Source organism: Physella acuta, unplaced genomic scaffold (genome assembly GCF_028476545.2).
Source record: "Physella acuta isolate Inbredline_101_S28 unplaced genomic scaffold, ASM2847654v3 ptg000738l, whole genome shotgun sequence".
In the NCBI taxonomy this organism is placed as follows: Eukaryota; Metazoa; Mollusca; class Gastropoda; family Physidae; genus Physella; species Physella acuta.
In genome coordinates, this window is record NW_026732256.1 from 642,501 (window position 1) to 669,627 (window position 27,127).

Consider the following 27,127-nt stretch of genomic DNA (forward strand, 5'->3'; position numbering starts at 1 on the left):
AGCTCCCATATGAATGAAGTGCAGTTTGAAGAGCTGTATATGCATAGTGATGTAGTTAGTTGAAAAAGGATATGATGGACAGAAAACGGATGAAAATCAATACATGTTAGGATAAATATCAGAGGCAACTCTAGCAAATGTATTTGTTGTTTTTCTTTTTGGAAGGGACGGCTGCTATCCCCTGTCATAAATATATGATAAAGGTACATCTAAGAGATTCTATAATGTGAAATAAAAGTTCGATTAATTTAGCGACAAAGAGTAGATGGTATTTTAGTCGTATACTTATTTACTATAAATATTTGGGTCTAATAATGTGATTAGAATTTAATGCTAATTGGGATCATGTACATAATAGTTTGAGTTTAATTAGTTGTTGTGGTTTTATTTTTTCAATAGTTCTAAAGTGTGCAATGTATAGGATGATAATCTTTTCACGTATGTGCCAAAGAATCATGGGGAAGAATAAGTATAGTACTTATATTTCAATAATTTCGGCAATATGCACAGTTGTCTTGTTTGCCTAACGTGTGTCAGGTAACCATCAGAGTTGGCAAGTGCCTATTCGTCATTACCCACATTCGGGCACGTTTCCATTCGGGCATTGTTGCATTTAAGCAAGTGTCTTTTAGTAAGAAAGCAATTTCCATTATGCTTTAATTTTCTCTGTCACTGACCGTATAATAAAACGAGTAGATGTACAATTTTTTTTTACTACAGAACATCTGCTGAAAATGCCTACAAGAAACAACTTGCTTCTATGTGTTTTTATTGGCACCTGCCTCATTTTAACAGGTAAGATAGTACTTTACTTACTTAATCCTCATCACTCCCTGTGGAGTATAGGGCAGCAACAAATCTCCGCCATTCCACTCTGTCTTGGGCGAGCCACTTTAGTTCATGCCAGGTCTTGCCAGTAGCCTGCACTTCTTCTTCCATCTCTCTCCTCCATGTTCCGAGTGGTCTTCCTATCTTTCGCTTTCCAGGCGGAGTCCACTTGTGCGCCATGTTGGGGAGTCTTCTTTTGCTCATGCATATCTCCATCTCCTCATTCAAACTTCTGAAACTATGTCGTTTAAACCTGTCCTTCGTCGTATTTCCTTGTTCGGGACTTTGTCGTCCCACTTTATTCTGAGGATACGTTGAAGGGATCTTCTTTCAAAGCCTCTGAGTCGGCTCTCTCCTTTCTTGTTTAGTTTCCATGACTCTGCAGCATAGAGGAGTACAGAACGTACATTAGACTTGTAGATCCTTATTGTAGTTCTCTGCTGAGGTGAGGATGATTTCCAGATCTTAGCGAGTCTGTTGAAATCCTGTGCTGCCATTGCTATTATGATGGCTATTTCTTTCTCCATGCTGCCATTTGCTGCCGAGGTACTTAAAGTTTTCGACCTCTTCTAGCTCTGCTCCATTCGCAAAGGTCTTGAGAGCACTTTTGGCTTTTACTTTCATTAGCTTGGTTTCCCCGGAGTTTATCTTTAGCCCACCGCTTTTAGCAATTTGCTCTATTTTTTGTGGTTTTTGCTTGGATGTCAATTTTGGGCATGTGAGAGTAAAGCCAAGTGATCAGCTGAGTCACAGTCCTCCATGTGGTTGTTAAGCTCCCAAACAATTCTTCTTGGTTCATCCTCAGTGGCTCTTCTCATAATCCAGTCTATTACCACCAAAAAGATGACAGGTGAGATGACACAGCCCTGTCTGACTCCTGTTTTTACCTTGCACCATTCACTTTGCTGGTTTTCATGTCGCCAATAGCATTGATTGTCATAGTACATGTCCTTAAGTATGTTTATGCCTTTTCCTGGAAAGCCATATAGCTCTAGTATCTTCCATAGTGATGGATGGTGGATGCTATCGAATCCTTTCTCGAAATCTATGTAGTTGATGTAGAGAGACGAATTCCACTCCAGGGACTGTTCCACTATAGTGCGCTAGACAAATACTTGGTCGTTAAGTGACCTGTTGGCCCTGAAGCCAGCTTGTTCTTCACGAAGGATTCCATCAATTCCTTTCCTCATTCTTTGTAATAAGACTCTGCAGAAAATTTTTCCTGGTACTAACAGTAGGTTAATGCCTCTCCAGTTCTCACAATCATTAAGGTCGCTTTTTTGGGTCATTTGATGATGATTCCCGGTTTCCATGAATCTGGGACTATTTCTTCATTCCATGTTTTATTGAAGATCCCTCATAGAGTTAGTAGGCCTACAACTCGAAATTTTCAAGTTCGGATCTCAGGGACTATGTGACGTCCTTCAGCCCGGGATCCTCACATCAGACCTATGGGTTAGCAGTCATAAGCTCTACCATTGGACCTCGCCGTTTTACAGTAGTATATGAATAATTATATATTTTAACCTGAATAATTAATAAACATTATTCTGCACTCGAATTTAAAACAATATCTGCAGTAACCGGGGACTGGCCAGGTGCTAAGATTGTGGATGGACGTTGCTTTGTGCTAAAACAAGAAATGCTTTCTTGGGACGGTGCCCAGGTAAGTGATGTCATACTAAACACAACACAGTAATAAGTTTTGTAAAGTAAAAATAATCTTTTCAAATCATTGAAACAATAAAAACGTGTTTTCCATAATGAAAAAGTTGATCGTTAAAATGTGTAAGAGATATTTTGAGCGACCAAACCTTGTATTACGAGATACGTAATATAAATTTACCTCATATATATTGCGACTATTTAGAATGTAAAATCGTATCCTGAAACATATGAGTCAAGTCTGTGTGTTGAACTTCACCGAACCTCTGAGACTAACTCACCGAATCCTGGGGTTTGAAGAAACCCAGGTTGAGAACCACTGCTCATGGTCTAACGGTTCGTTTAATTCTCACAATATAATAATTATAATAATTCTCCTCTTGGAGACTCTAGAAAACAAGCTGTAAGCGCGCTCCCTACCGCCCCCACCCCTACATGGTCTTGTGAGCTGTCGTTCACGCTAAATGTTTACAATCGTAGAGCCGGGTTTAGTGACGGCTATTTTAGTTTGAAACAATTTTAAACTTAGGGGAGGTAACTAAGAGGAGGCTGCTTTCACTGGGGGGGGGTAGGGGGTTGGGGAAAGGAAGGGGGGGGGGTTATCGTCCTTAACGAGCTACTGACAGTGTTTCAAAGCAAATATATTCAGTGGCAGCATTGGTACTGTCGAATTCACAAGTTATGAATTACTGAAAAGTAGAAAATAAAACAACTAAATAGCGGAGTATGATATGCAAAAGGTGTCGGGTGCCCGATATGGCACTTCCCAGCGCTGCAGGCGCTTCAAATTTGGCATTATGTATTCGGGAAAATTACGGAACGGCTTTAAAACTGACCGGTCCGAATTTTCCCTATATAAACATTATTAATTTTGTGAAAAACGATGAATATTTTCAAAACTTTGTTTTTGGACCTTTAGCTCTGTACATCTAGCCCATTTTTTGCACAGACCTGGGTAAATGAATCGGCCTTATGTATAAGCTATTGGTCAGCCTCTGCTCGCGCGGCGAGGGCTAAAAGTGACCACAAGTGTAATTCTCCTTATATGAGCTATATATCGAAAAACATTTCCCACGTAGGAACCCTTTGAAAACCCTTGGAGATGTAAATCGGCCCCAGGAGGTCAGGAAAAAAATTGTGCTACCCTCGGAAAAAATACGGAACAGATTTTTAACTGACCAGAGGCCATATTTTTTTTACTTATATAAACAGTAGGACGCTAAGAACATTATTAGATCTAGTATATTTAATATATTCGTGGTCTAACTCGCTCAAAACATATTTTTCTTTCCTGAAACTTCTTTGACGTCTTACAGACAGCATGTGCGGACATAGGAGGAAAACTTGCAACTTTAGCCTCACTCCAAGTTTTAAACGACTTAGTAGCCGCGTTCAATATGAGCAGTAAGTCTGAAGTTTATTAGACTAGTAAAGTTCTCTTGAAGAGCAGCTTGCCAATGATTACTTCAACAGTTTACGACTATATGTATATGTATGTATCTAGGTATATAAAGTGGCACCTACAAATAACAATTGAGATGTTTGACATACAAGCAGTCGAGAGAGGAGAAAATTGTTTTGATTATTAGTACATGTACAGAAATATGTACATAGCTATAGGGGTCTTCAATACATGACGTCACACTCGTAGGGGGAGGGAGGGGGGTCCGTAATTTTGTGACGGTGTGTGCTGAGGGGCAGGGGAAGGAGTGGGGGTTCAGATGGTAGGACGTCAGATTTTTGCATTAACAAAAAGTAATGTTAGAAAACGAATTTTAGCGTTTATTTCGCGTTATAGAAAACTATTTTAACAAATTGTAATAGGGATTGATTAAAATACTCTATGTTGAGAGAGTTCAGACAAGATTTTGGAAAAAAATATCTATGTTTTAAGAAAAATTCAACTGCAACTTTGAGGGGGGGGGTGGGTGGTTGTAGCTGAGGTGTGACTTTATTTTAGGTGAGGGTTTGGCTTTTTGTGACGATGTGTGACGGATGGGATGGGGGGAGGTAAAAATCGTCAAAAAAAAGCGTGACGTCATTTAAGGATGACCCCATATGTGTACTTGCTGGTGTTTTTATACGTAAAGTTATGTTTACGCATATGTGTTAGTGTAAGTGGATGTATGTTAGTATTTTTATGTATATAGGTCTACGTGTATAAGCATAGACATGTCTATGTATTTGTATATATGTATATTCGTATATTGGACTAATAATCTCAACTCCTATTATCGAAAATAGCCGCCGAAAATATCTCAACCAAACCTATTGAGACAAAATAGTTAAAACAATAACATACCTAAGAAACGAGATTTCAAGGACTAAATTTCTACAGTGAAAATTTTTACTAACTTTTTTCGTGTTACTTTTGTAAAAATAAGTGAACATACAGTTACAAGAAATTTACTTTGTCTAATATATAAAGCTCAGTTCTGTATGTCGTTGACATACTTCGATTGATTAAAGTGTTAGAATATTATCGTGGGCGTTTGTCTAAATTTATGAGTTTAAAAATTACTATTGAAAGTGTTGGGAAATAATTTTCATTTATCAAACTGAAAGTAATAATTTTCGGCATGTTCATTAAACACAAGTTTTAGAAAAATATCATCTTTTACAAAAATTCAAATTATGTCTTTATTTAGTCCTATAGCACTAACTTCCCTTTGATAAATTAGGAAAACACAATTACTTCCCTCTATAAAACCATTGCATTAGTGGAAAAGAATTTACTTTTTATTACTTTGTTTTGGTGTTGGGAAAAAAAAAATTACATAATTAGCGGGGATTGATCAAGTGCAAATGTTGTAGGTATTTTACGGATAAGCTTGGAGTATTAAAACTGTTCATTAAATTGAAACAGGCGCGTTCGTTTAAGTGAGTGCAAAAGACTATGAATAAGTTGGGGTACTTTAGTCGTTTATTAAGCTAAAACAGGTGATTCCGTTGGGTTTGCGTTAGTGGTTGCGGTTTGATTTGGTTCGTTTTTGTTTTCTTTTTTCGTTTTTGTTTGTGTTTTTTTCTTTGGGTTTGTATTTGTGTTTTGGTTGGTTTTGCGTTTGGATTTGGTTTGTTTTCGTTTGCTTTTTCGTTTTTTTTTTGTTGTTATTGGTTGGTATTGGTGTTTGTGGTTGTGGTTGGGTTTGTTGTTAGGTTTTTGTTTTCGTTTGTATTTGTAATTGTGTTAGCGTTATGTTTGCGTTTTGTTGTTTTGGTTTTGGTTGGTTGTGGTTTGGGTGGGCAATGCCGGGGTTATGATGATTACTAAACACACAGGTGATGGTCTTTAACAGAAAGGTTTTTCACAGAAGCCAGAGCAGGGCCTGGCCGGGACGGCTAGTAGTTAAATAATTTTTACAACTTTTTGTCACGCGGCTACCACAGAAGACAATTTCGTTTGGATCGGTGCCAACAGTAAAGCCGTCAGGGGAACCTATGTCTGGGATGAGACCAACCAACCAGCGACTGAAATAACCAAGGACTGGTGGTGGCTGGGAGACCCAATGGGCTATATTTGTGTTTACATCAGACCAGAGCATCCGTACATAACAACATCGGACTGTACTTCCAGTAATTACTACCTATGCATCGAACCCAGTAAGTACCTTCTGGTTGCTCAATAGATAATGTTTTTGGTATCTATATATATATATATATATATATATATATATATATATATATATATATATATATATATATATATATATATATATATATATATATATAGTTCTCTTCTGGGAAACGCTAGAAAACAAGCTGTAAGCGCGCTCCCTACCACCCCACCCCTACATGGTCTGGTGAGCTGTGTTCACGCTAAATGTTTACAGTCGTAGAGCCGGGTTTAGTGACGGCTATTGGGGGCAAATAATTTAGTTTGAAACAATTTTAAACTTAGGGGAGGTAACTCAGAGGAGGCTGCTTTCACGGGGGGTGGGTGTAGGGTAGGGGTTAGGGAAAGGAGGGTGGGGGTAGTATCGTCCTTAACGACCTACTGATAGTGTTTTAAAGCAGATATTTTCAGTGGCAGCATTGGTACTGTCGAATTCACAAATTATGAATTACAGAAAAGTAGAAAATAAAACAACTAAATAGCGGCATATGATAGCGGCTCATAATATAAAATAATCCAAAACAAAAATAGACAAGAAGTTTAATATTCTGAATGAAAGATAAATGCCTTTTTCCAGGAAATTTAAACAAATAGAAAATTATTTTCACAGTTAATTTTGAAATCTGTCGATTTTATTTTATTCTCAGATTCTACAACGACAATGTGTGCTACACCAACACCAGTACCACAACCAACCACAACTCGCAGGTCAAGAAACTGGTGTGTATTATTTAATCTTTCAACTCATGAATTTTAACATACAATAAGTTTCATGGCTAGATTATTCATCAATTTAAAATCCTTTACTTTCACGGTAAATGTGTCTCATTTAGAACCATCTTAGATATTGTAATAATCTAGGATCCACTCAAATACTTACCACTGGTGCAGGTTTTATTCTATTGAATATCGTAATTCTACTTTGAAAGTGAAATACTCATTCTCAAGCATATAACTCGAGAACTGGTTCTGTTATGTAGTGATTTCCTGTTTCCGGAAGTAGTACTTCACGCTATTTCTTATACCTAAAAAAAACAACGTAAGATCCCATTTAACAAGATTTCTCTCTCTATCGCCTATCCTGGACGGAAATTTGCGAGCATATTTTCTACCACTTTTATTTCAAAATTTCCCTTTAACTCATGAAGCGAAGAAAAACCTTTTCGACATAAAACGTTACTTAACTAGGTGATTTGTTAACGTTTTAAAAATTACTCAATTACCCGTACTATTTTATACACATAGTTTGCGATTATTTGGTGCGCATTTTTTTTTTCTATGCAATTCTTTTCTATTTAAATAAAATTTAAAATTTAATTAAAAATGCTAAAAACATATATTCAGCTCGATTGCACTGGACGTAATTTCACCATTGTTGTACTATATTAATTAACAAGAAACTGTAGGGTGAACAGTCCCTCTTCATATATCTTAGACATTAATTTAAAAACATTGCGTTTAAGATAAGATGTAGCTATATAGTTAAAGTAATATTCATAAACTATGTTAAATACGTAAAACAGTTTTTTTTTATTTAATTTATTTCCTTTTAATAATAATATCTTTTTTACTTTCTCGTATATACGAAGTAAAGAGAAAGTATTGTAATCGTGCAAAACAAAACAAAAATCGAGATTTTTTTACAAATCTCGACCTTTTCTACACCTCACTAATACGGAAAAACATAATTTTGCAATCTTGTCCGTATGTCTGTGTGTGTGTGTGTGTGTCTGTGTCTGTGTGTCTGTGTGTAAACACGATTACTTGATTACCGTTACAGCTAGGTTGATGAAATTTCATATATAAGTATTTTATCAAAATCGTATATCCGTATCAACTTTTGAGCGATTTCCGATAACCGGAAGTGGTACTTTTTCTACTATGAATTTTTCAAAAGCCTATAACTTGAGTACTATTACAGTTAGATAAATGAAATTTCACATGTTAGTAAACGATCTAGTTTTCTACCTTCTGTCAAATTTTGAGTAATTTCCCTTGACCGGAAGTACTAATTGACGCTATTTCCGATTTCTCAAAAACGCGCGTAATTTATAAAGTACTAATGATATCCGGCACTATTATGCACATTTTATTAGGCGTTCACTTAGTGTGCAATTCTTTTTTTTACGAGATTCCATTCTATTATAAAAAGTTTAAGTAATTAAAAATGTATTACAAATATTGTCTATGTCCTGATATTAGTATATCCGAGAAAGTTTAGGGGAGATCACTCCCGGTTTATTTTTTATAATGTTACGGCTGAATACATTTCTCCTACTGTCCACAGTGGCCGTCGACATCAAGCACAGTCCAACCCCTAAAGGTTTAACAGATAAAGGTCTGATTGAAGTCAACATCTGATAGCCATGTATATAAAATAAATTACGTTAAAAAATAGACGGAAGTAAAGTTATTCTATGGTTATCATAAATATTGGACCTACTTTCTATTACACAGTTTAGGTTTAGCTTTTAATTTTATTTATGTCACACTTTCAAGTAAAACTGACCAACACGCTAAAACTTTAAATAGTGAGACTAAGCAATAAAAGATAAAATTATGTGTGTTATGAATTTTTTTTTATTCAAGATATTTTTTTTTATTTAAAAATATATTTCCATTGAAATGTAAAAGCCACTTAAATTTAAGGTATTATAAAAGAAATTTCTAAAACAAAGTTTTTTTTTATATACAATAGAGGATTCCCAACGGGTAATAATCACTCCATTTCCACTTTAAAATATTATACCTACACTATATTGCCTACACCAACAAGAACTATGTGTTAACTATCCAACACAAAACGTCTAATAATATTGCTGGCAGGACAAACTACACCCCTTCAGCTTGTTCCAATCACTTGACCAACCTGCTGACCCTGTCCTTTTAACGCTCTTCGAATTGGATGTTACAACAGGAATATAAGTTTCAGCTCTCTGATTTAGTATTATTCCTAGCATCTCTGCTTCAAGCTATGACAAAGTCGATAAAATCACTTTTCAGTTAACAAAATGTGTGACAATTTAATTTTTTAGATTATACTTTATTGTGGTTACGATTGATAGCACATTTCACTTTAGATTAAAAACATTTTTTACCACAACCAACTACAATACACTATTTAGTCAAAAATATTAGAGTCGTTCTTATTTCTTATTCTTAGTTATAAACATGTTTACCACTAGTCCTGCAGTACCGACAAACAGCACAGTTGTCTCTTACTAAGCAAGTGACTGTTTCAATTTTTTTCTGGTGGCTAAAGACCGCTTGTTTGTATAAAAAGTGTGGTGATTAATAAGGTTAAAAAAATAAATTTCCACTTATTTTGGATACAAGCCTCAGTCCATTTTGGTAAAACAGGTCCTAAATATGATTTCCCTGAGTTGGAGAGTCCCCGTGGACTTTTAGCAGCACTGCCATGTTACTAGTATTACTTAAACTTGATTCAGTGTCTTTAACGACTGGATATAGGTGGCTTTATAATTTACTCAAGGTCTGCAGAACGGATCAGACATCTGCTAGAGGAGTCTTACTGACATGGGTTTGACTTCTTGTCCTATTCGTTATCTAGCCCATCAAACGTTATTATCTGTTTAAATTCGGTGATATATCTGGAACAGTGAACATGATAACTGGCCTTTACTTTTAAATATGAGCCGAGTTACTTAATGATACAGTTATTTCATCATAACTGAAAAAATATCGAATCGTTTCATTTAAGAAGCGTTAAGCGAAATATTTTTGCAACACGTGTTTGTTGAATGGGAGATTAAAATTTAATACAAGTATCAACTATCGACACACCCGTGAGAATAAATGAAAAGATGTTTGAAGACTCGGTGCTCACGTGAGAATCAATAAACAGATGTTTTCATACTCGACACTCCGTTAGAATACATGAAGAGATGTTGCCTTATAATCGACACTTTCTCTAGAGAAATGAACAGATGTTGCAGAAAACGAACGCGCATTGTACCACATATCTGCTTTCTTTTGTAGATAGGTTTTTATGAAATAGTGCTTAAAAACAACAACAAAAAAATAATTTTTAGAACAACAAGCTGGGATGAAAACAAAATCATGTCTCAAGGTTGAGCAAACAATATTCTCCACGCCATGTGTGTGTATACATTTTATTTGTTGTGATAATTTTTGTTTTAATTTATCAACATTTGTTAAGGGAATTTGTTTAACTGACATGCTAATGAAGTGCAGTTTGAAGAGTTACATGGAAGTAGCAGTGTAGTTATAAGTACAAATTGTGTAAAAACAGATAATGGTTTATATAGCTTTCAGGGGCGGCATTAGCCAAGAGCGCTCCTTGTCACACTATCGTCGGGGCGCCAGACGAGCAGATGAGAAGTCAAAAACGTTTGATTTACAAATAAATGTCCAGACTATTAGCTATACTTTTATAAATTTTATATCAATGTAAATACTTTCTACGGGGTGCCAAAGAAAATAGTCAACATTATTATGTCTTCATATGAAGGTCTGAAATGTAGAGTAGTGCATGGCCAACAGACTTCGGAGGCCTTACAGTATGGACCGGAGTAATGTAGATTTGCCTACTTTCATCATTCCTGTTCCTGCTGACCATAGATAGGATTTTGAAGATGTCAACAGAGAAAACGCGAAATGGTATAAAGTGGACACTGTGGAGCCAGCTGGATGACCTGGACTTTGCTGACGACCTGGCCCTTCTTTCTCACACACAACAGCAAATGCAAGATAAAACCAACAGTGTTGCTAATTTTTCTACATGCCTGGGCCAGAACATCCATAGAGGGAAAAGTAAAGTAGCACCCCTATAACAGTGGAAGAAAAAGCCCTAGAAGAAGTAGATAGATTCACCTACCTTGAAAGTATTGTTGATAAGCTGGATGGGGCCGAAGCAGACATAAAAATAAGGACGGGCAAGGCAAGAGCAGTCTTCAACGAGCTAAAAAAAATTACGTGTTATAGAGATTTAACCCTTGGAATAAAAATTCGGATCTTCAACATACTAGTAAAACCTATTTTACTCTATGAAGTTATAAATAAGAAGAACATCTATTCATTTATAAATGCATGCTAATTCGTTGACCTAAAACCATCAGAAATGATGTTCTATTAAAAATTAACTACTAACTTAAGAAGAGACCTAGGTCTGGGTCTGGGTTTGGGTGTAGGTGCAGGTGCAGGTGCAGGTGTAGGTGTAGGTGTAGGTGTAAGTGTAGGTGTAGGTGTAGGTGTAGGTGTAGGTGTAGGTGTAGGTGTAGGTGTAGGTGTAGGTGTAGGTGTAGGTGTAGGTGTAGGTGTAGGTGTCGGTGTAGGTGTAGGTGTAGGTGTAGGTGTAGGTGTAGGTGTAGGAGAAGGTGTAGGTGTAGGTGTAGGTGTAGGTGTAGGTGTAGGTGTAGGTGTAGGTGTAGGTGTAGGTGTAGGTGTAGGTGTAGGTGTAGGTGTAGGTGTAGGGTAGGTGTAGGTGTAGGTGTAGGTGTAGGTGTAGGTGTAGGTGTAGGTGTAGGTGTAGGTGTAGGTGTAGGTGCAGGTGTAGGTGCAGGTGTAGGTGTAGGTGTAGGTTTAGGTGTAGGTGTAGGTGTAGGTGTAGGTGTATGTGTATGTGTAGGTGTAGGTGTAGGTGTAGGTGTAGGTGTAGGTGTATGTGTAGGTGTAGGTGCAGGTGCAGGTGCAGATGCAGGTGCAGGTGCAGCGGAACTCGTCGGGATGTGTACGTGTATTCGGACGGTGTTATGTAAAACTTTTATGGAAATGTCCAGAACATCAATCAATTGTGTCATATACGTTGGCGTTTGTTTAAGAAACTGCTTAGTTTTTGTTTAGTGTTTTTGTGAAAGAGGCTTATCTCTTGTCACGTAAGCGGCGAATTAATGTCTCGTAAAATCCTAACCAAGGCCTACAGTGGCGTATTCACACTATTCTATTTTAGGGACCTTGTTCGTTTTTAGACATTATGCTCCGGAGTTTCTTCCAGGCATCTCATCGTCTAAAACCTCCCCGAACAAAACTGAATTTACATAGAAAAAACATACTTTTACCTGTTTTCACCCCCCCCCCTCCTTCACCGGAAAATGTTGTCTGCCCCCCTCCCCCAGAGAAAAAAGTCTGGAAGAAACACTGGTTCATACTATTATATTTTAGGGACCTTGATCTTTTTTAGATACTATGCTCCGGGGGGAGGATTTGTTTGTTCAGTGGAGGGGGAAGGGTGTGTCTCTTGAGAATCGTACAATGGATTAAATATAAACTTTTTTAAAAATAATTTGTTGGACGCCCAGCAAGTAAACAGGCGCCCTCGCTTTCGGAGAGATAACTTACATAAACAATTAAGTTTGAACATAATTAAAAACTAATAATATATTTATTAATTTTTACAGCATGCTTCTTTCATATAACAGATCTTTTTTGGCTTTGAAATTAGTGTATGCCTTTCTTTAAAATAACGAATTCCATTTTCGGGGACGCCTATGCTTTTTAATGTATTCGACGACATCACAGGGCAGTATTTTGACTGGCCTGTTATTTGATGTAAACTGTAAAGGCCGTCCTGTTGAATATTTGGGTGTTGGAAGGCTGGTATAAGACCGTCGTTTTCTGGTAAGTTTTTGCTTAACACTTTTGTTCTCGTTTGTTGTGTTCAGTTTTGGTCTGACAAGTTAGCGGCTGACTGCTCCACTCATATCAGACCATCTGCCATGGCAGGTTGTGATTGTCTCAAGAATCTAGATCTATCTAGATTCTTTGTTCTAGAATAGAATAATAAGTTTCTATAATAAACTAATTCAGGCCTTATAATTGTTTATAAATCTTTGTATATTTTGTAATGGAATTCGCTAAGCTAGGATATAATTATACTACTATTTTAAATAATATTCCCGTACTTTATTATACTCTGACTTTAATTAAAATTACCCAACCTTTTTTCACCCTATTGTATATGCCCAGCTGTCCGAGATTTGGGTGTAATTGTTACTAGTGGGTGGTACGGGTTCGAGACACAAGAAATCGATTCTTTTAAAAGAGAGTAATATGTTAGCTGAGGTATGATTTGTTTTTAGATTTGAACTAGACTACTCGTTATCCTTGGATAACCGTGTATTTCAGGGTCATCCATAATGTTATGTCTGTTTGAAGAATTTTCTTTCCCCATCCCATCCCACTGTCACACATCGTCATAAAAAGCCAGACCCCCACATTCAAAAAGTCTCAACATCTCTTTTAACAACACATTTTTCGGAAGAGCATGGTCTGACCACACTATGCCTTCGTATGCTGAGGTCAAGGGTGAATTTACTTCACTGCCGAACTCTACTTCACCTCTTCCAAGTCAAAGACAACAAGGTTTTATCTTTTAAAACACTGATTTTGGCTTTGCTCGAGTCTGACCACACTTTCTCATCAAATTCTGTGCTGAGAAGACAGAGCAGGTGAGCCACATCTTATATATAAAGGCTTGTTGATACTTTTTAAAACTCATTTGGAGAATGAAACTTACGGTAAGGTGTACGTAAAACTACGCAGAGGATTGTCTCCGTATTGTTACATATAAAACCACAATTTTTGAAAACAAAAATCAATGAATATAAAATCAAACTTTTGGTAACGAGGCGGGTTTATTTTATGAGCAACTGCATGATGAAAATTTACTTATTGTGTAAATGACTATCATAGTTAAATTAAAATACCACAGAAGGAAGTTGCTTATATTATTCGTACAAACAGTTCTAGTCCAAAAATTATTTTTTTAATACATGTTGCTTGCAAGGGAACTGAATAGCTCAACACATGTTACAAGACACGACACTCGCGATAGTGACATATTTCTGAACAATTGTTGAAGCTGTCATTTCTACAATGTCCACATAAATTTTAAGCACAATCAAAAGCGCATTGTACCACACACGTCAGCTTGTTTTCTTTATTAGGTTTTTATGACACGGTGGTTTACAAAAATGGAATATTAAAATTAGTTTGGCCAGATGGGGGTGATAGAAAAACTCTTCTCTTGTGTAACTAAAGTTAAAGAAAACAATGTTTACCATGCCCTACGTTTGTATGTATTTATTTTGATGTAATTTATGTTTTAGCAGCATGATATGGGGGATGTCTAGCTCCCATATGAATGTTGTGGAGTTTGAAGAGTTGTATATTAATAGCAATGTAGTTACAAGAAAAGGTATGATAGACAGAAAACGGATGTAGATCCATACATGTTAGGATAAATATCAGAGGCTACTCTAGCAAATTTTTTGTTGTTTTTCTTTTTGGAATGGAGGGCGGCTATCCCCTCTCATAAATGTATGATAAAGGTACATCTAAGAGATTCTATAATGTGAAATAAAAGTTCCTTTAATTTAGCGACAAAGACCAGATTGCATTTTAGTCGTATGCTTACTTACTACAAATATTTGACTCTAATAATGTAATTAGAATGTAATATTATTTAGGATCATGTACATAATATTTTGCGTTTAATTAGTACATGTTTTTTTTTTCAAATGTGCAAAAATGTGCAATGTTTTGGAATATTATCTTTTCACGTATGTGCCAAAGACTCATTGTGCAGATTACGTATAGTGGCCTTTATCTATTTTTATAACCTCGGCAATATGCACAGTTGCGTTGTTTGCTGGGTAAGTGCCTATTCTTCATTTGTCACATTCGGGCAAGCGACCATTCGGGTATTCGTTGCAAGTGTCTTTCGGTAAGAAAGCAATTTCCGTTATACCTTATTTATCTTTGTCACTGACCATCTAATGCAGGGGTTCCTAACCCCGTGCCCGCGGGCGCCATGGCGCCCGCCGAACGATTCGTATGTGCCCGCCTCTCACTATTCGACAGAGACAGAATTTTTTTCATAAACATTATTGAAAGGTTGAAGGGGATGGAAATCAAAAGTTTGAGGGGGGGGGGGGGGGGGGGTGCAAATCGAAAGTATGAGGGGGGGGGGTGCAAATCGAAAGTTTGAGGGGGGGGGTACAAATCGAAAGTTTTGGGTCGCTACGCCTCTGGAAGAGTTTGTCGATTTAAAATAGGTGGTGCCCGCCACCCTACCGATATTTTAGAACGTGCTCTAGAGTAAAAAAAGGTTGGGAACCCCTGATCTAATGTAACCGAGTAGATGTACACTTTTTTTTCTACCACAGAACATCTGCTGAAAATGCCTTCAAGAAACAACCTGCTTCTGTGTGTTTTTATTGGCGCATGCCTCACTTTGACAGGTAAGTTAGAACAACTCGAAATTTTCAAGTTCGGATCTCAGGGACTCTGTGACGTCATTCAGCCCGGGATCCTCACATCAGACCAGTGGCGTAGTGAAAGGGGGTGGGTGGGCGGTGGGTGCAGATCTTTTAAGAGTAAATTTGACAAATCCCGACAAGGGTGGAGGGGGGGGTGCAAATCGAAAGTCCTGAGTAGCGGGGTGCAAATCGAAAATTGAAAGCGCCGGGAATGGTCGCTACGCCTCTGGGGGGGGTGACACCATTAAATGCCGCACCGGGTGACATCCCGACCTTGCTACGCCACTGCATCAGACCTATGGGTTAGCAGTCATAAGCTCTACCATTGGACCTCGCCGTTTTACAGTAGTGTATGAATAACTATATATTTTTACATGAATAAGTAATAAACATTATTTTGCACTCGATTTTAAAACAATATCCGCAGTAACTGGGGACTGGCCAGGTGCTAAGATTGTGGATGGCCGTTGCTTTGTGCTAAAACAAGAAATGCTTTCTTGGGACGGTGCCCAGGTAAGTGATGTCATACTAAATATAACAAATTAATAATTTTAAAATAAAAATAAAAACAGTCTTTTCAAATAATTGAATAATTGTTTTCTATAATAAAAGCGTTGGTCGTTAAAATGTGTAAGAGATAGTCCTAGATCTCATCATCATTATCTTTTTTTTTTCTTTTTGTGCCCAAGTCACAAGGGGCCGCCACAGAAAGCTCCCTCCAGTTTCGTCTGTTAACGGCAATTTTCCTGGCAGTCCCCCATGACAGTCCTGCCTCTGCCAGCTGCTCCCTGGCAGTCCCCCATGACAGTACTGCCTCTGCCACCTGCCTCCCGACAGTCCCCCATGACAGTCCTGCCTCTGCCAGCTGCTCCCTGGCAGTCCCCCATGACAGTCCTGCCTCTGCTTCCTGGCAGTCCCCCATGACAGTCCTGCCTCTGCCAGCTGCTTCCCCGCCCTGCGCCTCCACATCGCCTTTGGCCTTCCCTGCTTTCTTTTTCCTTGAGGCGTCCAGTTTAGCGCAATTCCTGCAATGTCATCTTGATTCAGTCTTCTTAGGACGTGCCCCATCTATCGACATCATTTTTACGTTCTCGTATATACGAAGTATAGAGAAAGTCTTGTAATCGTGCAAAATAAAAAACAACAGATTTTTACAAATCTCGACGTTTTACACCTCACTGATACGGAAAAACATAATTTTGCAATCTTGTCCGTATGTCTGTGTGTCTGTGTGTGTGTGTGTGTCTGTGTGTAAACACGATAACTTGAGTACCGTTACAGCTAGGCTGATGAAATTTCATATATAAGTATTTTATCAAAATCGTAGATCCTGATCAACTTTTGAACGATTTCCAATAAACGGAAGTGGTACTTTTTCTACTTTGAATTTCTCAAAAGCCTATAACTTGAGTACTGTTTCAGATAGATAAATGAAATTTCACATGTAAGTAAAAAATCTAATTCTCTACCTTCTGTTAAATGTTTAGTAATTTCCCTTGACCGGAAGTACTAATTTACGCTATTTCCGATTTCTCAAAAAACGCATGTAAATTTATAAAGTACTAATAATATTGCGCACTATTATGCACATTTTTTGTTTTGGCGTTCGCTTGGTGAGCAATTCTTTTTTCTATGAGATTCTATTCTATTTTTAAGTAATTAAAAGTCATGTCTAGTCTATATTCCAAGTTATATGAGAATATTCGAGAAAGATTAGGGGAGATCAATCCCGGTTTATTTAAAATTATTTTGAAAACTGCTTCCATTTCCATCTCTCCTAGTAGTCTATTATTTGAGATGATGTTACGCCAGTGCATGCTAGTTGTCTTCGCAAACACTTAGCTTGGAGTCCAGTGATCTGCTTGTGGCGGTTGCTAATTTCAAGCATTCGCTGCCACGTAGTATTACGCTAATGACATTCCCAGATCTAGTGCATTTAATATATTCGTAGTCTAACTTGCTCAAAACATTTTTCATTCCGGAAACTTCTTTGTCTTACAGTCAGCGTGTGAGGCCCTAGGAGGAAACCTTGCAACTTTGGCCTCACTCCAAGTATTAAACGACGTAGTAGCTGCGTTCAATATGAGCAGTAAGTCTGAAGTTTATTAGACTAGTAAAGTTCTCTTGAAGAACAGCTAGCCAATGGTTACTGCTCACTAGCAGTTTAAGTATAGCAACAGTTTACGATTACATGTATGTATGTTTATTTTTATATAAATTTGCACATCAAAATATTAGAGCCACAACAAATGATATGCTGGAAATACAAGCAGTTGAGCGAGGAAAAGTATATTTTGATTTATAAGTATTTTTACAGGTATATCTTTGGGTATACGTGTAAATGCGTACACCTATGTATAGGCTATGTTTTTGTGCTGGTTTTTGTATGCGCTTTTATGTATTTTTATGGTTTCACGTATGTGTTAGTGTATGTGTATGTATATTAGTATTTTATATGTATAGATGTACGTGTTTAAGAGTGAGCATATGTATGTAAGCCTATTTGTGCATGTGCATTTATACGTATATTAGACTAATAATCTCAGTCTGCATTATCGCAAAAAAATTACCTTAGAAAATATCTCAACCAAACTATCCAACCCAAAATATGTGCAACCATATCAAAGACACGAGATCTCAAGGATTAAATTTAACAGCGAAAATTTAGGCAACACAATTTTTTCATGTTACATTTGTAAAAATATATGAAAATACAGTAACAAGAAATATACTTCGTAGGCCTAGTCTAACAATTTTTACAACTCTTTTTCACGTAACTACTACAGAAGACAAGTTCGTTTGGATCGGTGCCAACAGTAAAGCCGTCAGGGGAACCTATGTCTGGGATGAGACCAACCAACCAGCGACTGAAATAACCAATGACTGGTGGTGGCTGGGAGACCCGATGGGCTATACGTGTGTTTACATCAGACCAGAGCATCCGTACATAACAACATCGGACTGTATTTCCAGTAATTACTACCTATGCATCGAACCCAGTAGGTACTTTCTGGTTGCTCAATACATTAAATAAATAGAAAAAAAAAATTACAGATAAATTTAAATCTCTCGATTATATTTTATTCTCAGATTCTAAAACGACAATGTGTGCTACACCAACAACAGCACCAACATCAGCACCAACAACAGCACCAACAACAGCACCAACAACAGCACCAACAACAGCACCACCAACAGCACCAACTACAGCACCAACACCAGCTACAACACTAGCATCAACAACAGCACCAACAACAGCACCAACACCAGCATCTACACCAGCACCAACAACAGCACCAACACCAGCTACAACACTAGCATCAACAACAGCACCAACAACAGCACCAACACCAACATCTACACCAGCACCAACAACAGCACCAACACCAGAATCTACACCGGCTACAACACGCAAGTTAGCAAAGTGGTGTGTATAATTTAATCTATTACCTGATGAATTCAAATACCTAAATGTTTACGGTTAGTTAATTCATCAATTTTAAATCACTTACCTTCTCGCTAGATGGATCTCATTTTAAACCATTTTTGATATGTTAATAATCTATGACCCACTTAAATCTTTACCATTTGTGCATGTTATGCAGTGAGAGGTTCAAGAACAACACAAACGCACTTTCAGCTCCTTAATTTTAATGGTTGCTTCTTTAGTCTTGGATAAAAAAGTAATCTTGAACCTCAATAGTGGCCAGCCTTAGGGGCCAGCCCTACTACACCTTACAAAACAAAACACGACTACATGCTTCTAAGGCTAACGTTCAACTAACACACTTTACAAAACAAAACACGACTACATGCTTCTAAGGCTAACGTTCAACTAACACACTTTACAAAACAAAACACGACTACATGCTTCTAAGGCTAACGTTCAACTAACACACTTTACAAAACAAAACACGACTACATGCTTCTAAGGCTAACGTTCAACTAACACACTTTACAAAACAAAACACGACTACATGCTTCTAAGGCTAACGTTCAACTAACACACTTTACAAAACAAAACACGACTACATGCTTCTAAGGCTAACGTTCAACTAACACACCTTACAAAACAAAACACGACTACATGCTTCTAAGGCTAACGTTCAACTAACACACTTTACAAAACAAAACACGACTACATGCTTCTAAGGCTAACGTTCAACTAACACACTTTACAAAACAAAACACGACTACATGCTTCTAAGGCTAACGTTCAACTAACACACTTTACAAAACAAAACACGACTACATGCTTCTCTAAGGCTAACGTTCAACTATCCTAATTCGTTCTCCCGGCCCCAGCTTAACCCCTGTCTGACCCCGGAAATCCAGGGAGGGGGAGGGGGGCGCCCTAGCCTGCACATAGCTAGGTGGGACGGGGATGCATTCATATAAGGTTACGATGTCCCAGTTCAGGTGTGGGACGTGAGGGTGGGGAGGGGGTTGGATAACCAACTAGCATCAACAATGGACACAGTTATAACAGTGCAGGAAATATCCTATTAAATCCCGTATAGCTACTGTGAAAATGAAGTGCCAACTCATTGTTATTTCGCAAAGTACCGTCCAAACAAAAACCTATAGTAAAAGTCTAGTCCACTGAAATTTCTGTTTAAATGTTGATTACCGTATTGCGTAAATATTAATCGTCTGGTTTCCTTATGTACTCGTGATCAATTCGTATACTTCTTCCTGTTGTTACTGTCTAGTAAACGGAGTACAGGGAATGTAGTATAATCGTTCACAAATTCAAAATCAAGATTTTCAAAAATTTAATATTTTATTCAAATTTTCAGATATTTCCGGTAATCGGAATTGACACTTATTCTACTTTTGGTTTTTCAAAAGCATATAACTTCAGTACTGTTTCTGTTATGTAGACGAAAGCCATATATAAGTAAAATAATGTATTCTCTGTTGGTTTTTTTTCGAAATTACATTGAGTTCATGTTACCGAGAGTAGTACTTTACGCTATTTCTAATTTCTAAAAACCAAAAACTCATAAGACCCCATTTAACTAGTTTCCTTTGTCTATAGTGGGCGGAAATTTGCGAGCAAAATTTCTACCACTTTTATCTCAAAATTTTCCAATTCATGCCTCTAAGAAAAAGCCTTTCAACATAAAACGTTACTTAACTAGGTGATCGGTTAAATTTTTAAAAATTACTCGTTTCCTTCCTATTGTATCCACACAGTTTGCGATCATTTGGTACGCAATATTATCTTTTTCCGCAGTTCTTTTAGATTTTTCAAAAATTAAGAATTAAAAATTGCCAAAAACATGTCTATAGCTCAATGGCACTGTACGTACTTTCCACATTGCTGTACCATATCAAAAACAAAAAACTGTAAGGAGATCAGTCCCGCTACATTTAATGTTTTAACATTGCGTTTAAGATAGATGTAGCTATATAGTTGAAGTAATATTTTTAAAATATGTTTAGTAATATAAAAAAATGTTTTGTATTTACATTTCTTACCTTTGTAATAATCTTTCTTTTTCTTATAATTTTACGGATGATTACATTTCTCCTACTGTCCACAGTGGCAAAAAACGTAAAGCACAGTACCACCCATAAAGGTCTAAAGGATAAAGGTCTGATTAAAGTCAACATCTGATGGCCATGTATATAAAATAACATCAGTTTGAAAAATTGACGGAAGTAAAGTTATTATAACGGTTATCATGAATGTTCGGCCTACATTCTATTACACAGTTTAGATTTAGCTTTTTTATAACTCTAATGTTATTCTTTCGAACAAAACTGACCAACACGTTAAAAGTTTAAATAGAGAGACATGCATTAAAAGATAAGATCGTGTGTGTTAAGACATTTTGTTTTACTCATGTTAATTTTTTCCACAACGGTTAAACTTTACGATTATTAAAACAACAATTTTATTATGGAGACCAAGCAATAAAAGTTAAGATTGTGTGTGTACATATTTTTTTTTTTAATCTTGTTAATTTAAAAAAAAAATCCTACGATTATTAAAAAAATTAGCACCTTTTTAAAAACGTGGTACGCACATTATATTTATGTGCTAAGATACAAGATTATTATAAAAAGAAATTTTGCTTCGTTGACGATACAAACATTTTTTACTGGACATTGAAGTATGGAATAGCTTAATCTTTAATTAAAAATCTCTTTATATTGAAATTTTGTCACTAAAATTTAAGTCTTTATAAATAATATTTCAAAACCAAATTGTAATTTTTTCACATACAAATCATAGATGATATGCAACAGGTAATAATCATACCATTTCAGCTTCAAAGTAATATCTCTACATTAACTAGACTGCCTACACCAACAAGAACGATATGCTAACTATCCAAAACAAAACTTCTAAGAACAATACTGGCACGACAAACTACACCCCTTCAGCTTGTTCCAATCACTTGACCGACCAACTCGCCTTGGCCTTTCAACTCTCTTCTAATAAAATATTACAACTGGCCAACAGGTTTCAGCTCTCTGACTTAATATTATTCCTAGCATCTCTGCTTCAAGCTATGACAAAGTCGATAAAATCTCTTTTCAGGTAACATGTGACCATTTATTTTTTAAAAATTATATTCCATTGTGTTTACGATTGATTGAACATTTTAATCTAGATTAAAAACATTTTCCAACCACAACCAAGTACAATAAACTATTTAGTTATATTATAACAATACGTTTCTATTTAAGTGTATGATTTTGCATTTTTTCATTTATATTTCTTAGTTACTTTTCTTTCAACTAGCAACCAATCGTAATAAAAATTAAAACTTGTTTAGAGTCGTTCTTATTTCTTATTATTAGTTACAAACATGTATACCACTAGTCTAACAGTACTTACAAACAGCACAGTTGTCTCTTACTATGCAAGTGACTGTTTCAATTTTTTTCTGGTGGCTAAAGACCGCTTGTTTGAAAAAAAGTGTGGTGATTCGTAACATTTAAAAACAAATTGTCCACTTCTTTTGGATACAAGACAGTTAGTCCTTAGCCAAATTTTGTAAAACAGGTCCTAAAAATGATTTCTCTGAGTTGGAGTGCCCTCTTGGACCTTCAGTAGCACGGTCTTGCTGCTAGTATTACTTAAACTTAATTCAATGTCCAGAGCCATTGGATATGGGTGGCTTCATAATTTACTCAAGGTCTGCAGGACGGATCTGACACCTGCCAGAGGAGTCGTACAGACATGGGTTTAGCTGCGTGTTTTATTGTTTATCAATCCAATCAAACTTTATTATCTGTTTAAGATTCGGTGATATGTTTGTGGCAGTGAAGATGATGACTGTCCCTTTTTTTTAAATATGGGCAGAGTTACTCAACGATAGAGCTGTTTCATCGTAACAGAAGAAATATCAAATCGTTTCCCTTAAAAAAGCGTTAAAAGCGATAAAGTTTTGAAACACCTGTTTGTTAAATGAGAGTTTACAGATGTAGCAATACTCGACATTCCCGTTAGGATAAAAGAAATGATGTTTGAAGACTCGATACTCACGTGAGAATAAATGAAAAGATGCTTTAATACTCGTCACTCCTAGAAAATAAATATAAAGATGTTACAATACTCGACACTCCGGTAATTAATGAAACAATGTTTGAAAACTCGATACTCACGAGAGAATAATTGAAAGGATCTTTGAAGTTTCGATACTCACGTGAGAATAATTGAAAGGATGTTGCAATACTCCTACCTCCCGTGAGAAAAAAAATGTAAAGGTATTGCAGAACTCGATACTCTCTCAAAGAGTAAAATATTTCTTTCTAAATTCGTTATGTAATTTCTCGAGCTCTAACATAAAAAAAAAATTAAACAAAAAATTAACGCGCACTGTACGTTCGTTGATAAATTTTTATGAAACGGTGGTTAAAAAAAGAAACATTTTTTTTTTAAATTTTATATCGACAAGCTGGTTGAAACAAAAGGACGTCTGAAGGTTGAGCAAACAATATGTTCCGCGCCATCTGTGTGCATGCACTTTATTCGTCCTGACAATTTTTGTTTTAATTTAGTCACATTTTTGTGGGGGTTGTCTAGATGACATGTAAATGAAGTGCGTTACGTAAAGTTAAAAAGAAATAGCAATGTACTTAAAAGAAAAAATTGTGAAAAAACTGATTTTTTTTTTATTTGGCGCTCAAGGGCGCCATTTATAGCCAAGGCGCTCATTGTTAGCCTAGTGTTGGGACGTTGGAGGATGTACCTGCAAAGGAGATAAGACGTCCAAAAAATTGGATGTTAAAAAACTCCACACTATTGGTTTAATATTATTAAATATAAAACTAAAGGTCTAAGTCTAGGTCTAGGTCTAGGTCTAGGTCTAGGTCTAGGTCTAGGTCTAGGTCTAGGTCTAGGTCTAGGTCTAGGTCTAGGTCTAGGTCTAGGTCTAGGTCTAGGTCTAGGTCTAGGTCTAGGTCTAGGTCTAGGTCTAGGTCTAGGTCTAGGTCTAGGTCTAGGTCTAGGTCTAGGTCTAGGTCTAGGTCTAGGTCTAGGTCTAGGTCTAGGTCTAGGTCTAGGTCTAGGTCTAGGTCTAGGTCTAGGTCTAGGTCTAGGTCTAGGTCTAGGTCTAGGTCTAGGTCTAGGTCTAGGTCTAGGTCTAGGTCTAGGTCTAGGTCTAGGTCTAGGTCTAGGTCTAGGTCTAAGTCTAGGTCTAGGTCTAGGTCTAGGTCTAGGTCTAGGTCTAGGTCTAGGTCTAGGTCAAGGTCTAGGTCTAGGTCTAGGTCTAGGTCTAGGTCTAGGTCTAGGTCTAGGTCTAGGTCTAGGTCTATGCCTAGGTCTAGGTCTAGGTCTAGGTCTAGGTCTAGGTCTAGGTCTAGGTCTAGGTCTAGGTCTAGGTCTAGGTCTAGGTCTAGGTCTAGGTCTAGGTCTAGGTCTAGGTCTAGGTCTAGGTCTAGGTCTAAGTCTAGGTCTAGGTCTAGGTCTAGGTCTAGGTCTAGGTCTAGGTCTAGGTCTAGGTCTAGGTCTAGGTCTAGGTCTAGGTCTAGGTCTAGGTCTAGGTCTAGGTCTAGGTCTAGGTCTAGGTCTAGGTCTAGGTCTAGGTCTAGGTCTAGGTCTAGGTCTAGGTCTAGGTCTAGGTCTAGGTCTAGGTCTAGGTCTAGGTCTAGGTCTAGGTCTAGGTCTAGGTCTAGGTCTAGGTCTAGGTCTAGGTCTAGGTCTAGGTCTAGGTCTAGGTCAAGGTCTAGGTCTAGGTCTAGGTCTAGGTCTAGGTCTAGGTCTAGGTCTATGCCTAGGTCTAGGTCTAGGTCTAGGTCTAGGTCTAGGTCTAGGTCTAGGTCTAGGTCTAGGTCTAGGTCTAGGTCTAGGTCTAGGTCTAGGTCTAGGTCTAGGTCTAGGTCTAGGTCTAGGTCTAGGTCTAGGTCTAGGTCTAGGTCTAGGTCTAGGTCTAGGTCTAGGTCTAGGTCTATGTCTAGGTCTAGGTCTAGGTCTAGGTCTAGGTCTAGGTCTAGGTCTAGGTCTAGGTCTAGGTCTAGGTCTAGGTCTAGGTCTAGGTCTCTAGGTCTCTAGGTCTCTAGGTCTCTAGGTCTCTAGGTCTAGGTCTAGGTCTAGGTCTAGGTCTAGGTCTAGGTCTAGGTCTAGGTCTAGGTCTAGGTCTAGGTCTAGGTCTAGGTCTATGTCTAGGTCTAGGTCTAGGTCTAGGTCTAGGTCTAGGTCTAGGTCTAGGTCTAGGTCTAGGTCTAGGTCTAGGTCTAGGTCTAGGTCTAGGTCTAGGTCTAGGTCTAGGTCTAGGTCTAGGTCTAGGTCTAGGTCTAGGTCTATGTCTAGGTCTAGGTCTAGGTCTAGGTCTAGTTCTAGGTCTAGGTCTAGGTCTAGGTCTAGGTCTAGGTCTAGGTCTAGGTCTAGGTCTAGGTCTAGGTCTAGGTCTATGTCTAGGTCTAGGTCTAGGTCTAGGTCTAGTTCTAGGTCTAGGTCTAGGTCTAGGTCTAGGTCTAGGTCTAGGTCTAGGTCTAGGTCTAGGTCTAGGTCTAGGTCTAGGTCTAGGTCTAGGTCTAGGTCTAGGTCTAGGTCTAGGTCTAGGTCTAGGTCTAGGTCTAGGTCTAGGTCTAGGTCTAGGTCTAGGTCTAGGTCTAGGTCTAGGTCTAGGTCTAGGTCTAGGTCTAGGTCTAGGTCTAGGTCTAGGTCTAGGTCTAGGTCTAGGTCTAGGTCTAGGTCTAGGTCTAGGTCTAGGTCTAGGTCTAGGTCTAGGTCTAGGTCTAGGTCTAGGTCTAGGTCTAGGTCTAGGTCTAGGTCTAGGTCTAGGTCTAGGTCTAGGTCTAGGTCTCTAGGTCTAGATCTAGGTCTAGGTCTAGGTCTAGGTCTAGGTCTAGGTCTAGGTCTAGGTCTAGGTCTAGGTCTAGGTCTAGTTCTAGGTCTAGGTCTAGGTCTAGGTCTAAGTCTAGGTCTGAGTCATGGTCTAGGTATGTAACGCTTTTGATTAGATGTATATCTTTGAATTTTAAACTTTTATGGAAATGGCCAGAGCATAAATCATATTTTTGCTATATACATAAGTGTGTGTCAGTTGGCTTTACGAAGGTTGTGTATTGCCTCCTGACAATCATACTAACGTAGGCGGCGATTTAATGATATCTCATTAAAACCTTAATGCATAGGCGTGTTCATACTATTCTATTTTAGGTATCAGTTTGTTTTTAGAAATTTTACTGCGGGCAAGAAATTGTAGGTCCCGCGGGGGGATGTGGGTGCGGGTTGAGATTTAACGGGCAGGAGTATAAAATGGTTGAAGAATATTCTTTAAATTTTTGAAACTTTTTATTTTTGAAGCACGCTCCCTACTGTCCAAAGAGAAGACTTACAGAAAAACTGAAAGTAAAAAATCGTACCCCATTGCAATTAACTTTGGATTTAATTCAAGCTAAATATAGATTTTATTTACTGCATTAACATAATAGCTTGTTTATCTATATGTAGAATTCTCTTCTTGGAGACGCTAGAAAACAAGCTGTAAGCGCACTCCCTACCACCCCACCCCTACATGGTCTGGTGAGCTTTGGTTCACGCTAAATGTTTACAATCGGGTTTAGTGACGGTTATTAGGGGCAGATAATTTAGTTTGGAACGATTTTAAACTTAGGGGAGGTATCTAAGAGGAGGCTGCATTCACGGGGAGGGGTGTAGGGTAGGGGTTGGGGTTGGGTAAAGGAGGGTGGGGGTAATATCGTACTTAACGACCTACTGATAGTGGTTTAAAGCAAATATTTTCAGTGGCAGCATTGGTATTGTCGAATTCACAAATTATGAATTACTGAAAAGTCGAAAATAAAACAACTAAATAGCGGCGTATGATATGCCGCGGGTAGGCTCGTATATTATAAGAGATCTCCTTTGACTTTTGTTATTTTAATGACCTACCTGAGAAACAATGTCATGTCATGTCATGTTTGCCATTTTCCGGGGACGCCTATGCATTTAATGTTCCTTTGCTTCTTCGTCACCAAGTGTTTCGATTGGCCAGTGTGTTGACCGACGTATGATATAAACCTTTAGCGCCGCCCTGTGGAGTACTTGTGTGTGGTACGACTGGTAAAAGGCAGTGGTGTGGTAAGTATTTTTTGTTTCACATTAATGTTCCCAATTTTGGTGAGATCGGTGCTTGTTGTGTTCTGTTTCGTATGGGTGCCGGACGTTTTCTGAAAAAAAACTCTTACCCGAATGCGACAAATACCCGAGTAGTGGTATATAAGGGGGGGGGGGGGCGAAAATACCATGCCGTCAGGCCCCGCAATGGATAGCCAGAAAGGGTTAATTTTAACCACCGATAATGAGTAATTCCGTTTG

The 27,127-nt window shown here is 37.8% G+C and overlaps 2 protein-coding genes across 2 annotated transcripts; both read left to right on the plus strand.

Annotated features, from left to right (window-relative positions):
- Positions 1–725: 725 nt before the first annotated feature.
- Positions 726–6,863, plus strand: LOC131950145 (lectin BRA-3-like). The gene is made up of 5 exons (XM_059312193.1): positions 726–795; positions 2,409–2,494; positions 3,810–3,897; positions 5,881–6,093; positions 6,754–6,863. Exons 1-5 carry the CDS (start codon positions 735–737, stop codon positions 6,861–6,863), a joined length of 558 nt encoding a protein of 185 aa, XP_059168176.1. The 5' UTR covers positions 726–734.
- Positions 6,864–12,642: 5,779 nt separating this feature from the next.
- Positions 12,643–21,076, plus strand: LOC131950137 (proteoglycan 4). Its single transcript, XM_059312186.1, has 7 exons — positions 12,643–12,703; positions 15,253–15,327; positions 15,773–15,858; positions 17,347–17,434; positions 18,132–18,344; positions 18,436–18,772; positions 20,895–21,076. The coding sequence occupies exons 2-7, from the start codon at positions 15,267–15,269 to the stop codon at positions 20,926–20,928; spliced, it is 819 nt and encodes a 272-aa protein (XP_059168169.1). The 5' UTR covers positions 12,643–12,703; positions 15,253–15,266; the 3' UTR covers positions 20,929–21,076.
- The last annotated feature ends 6,051 nt before the right edge of the window (positions 21,077–27,127 follow it).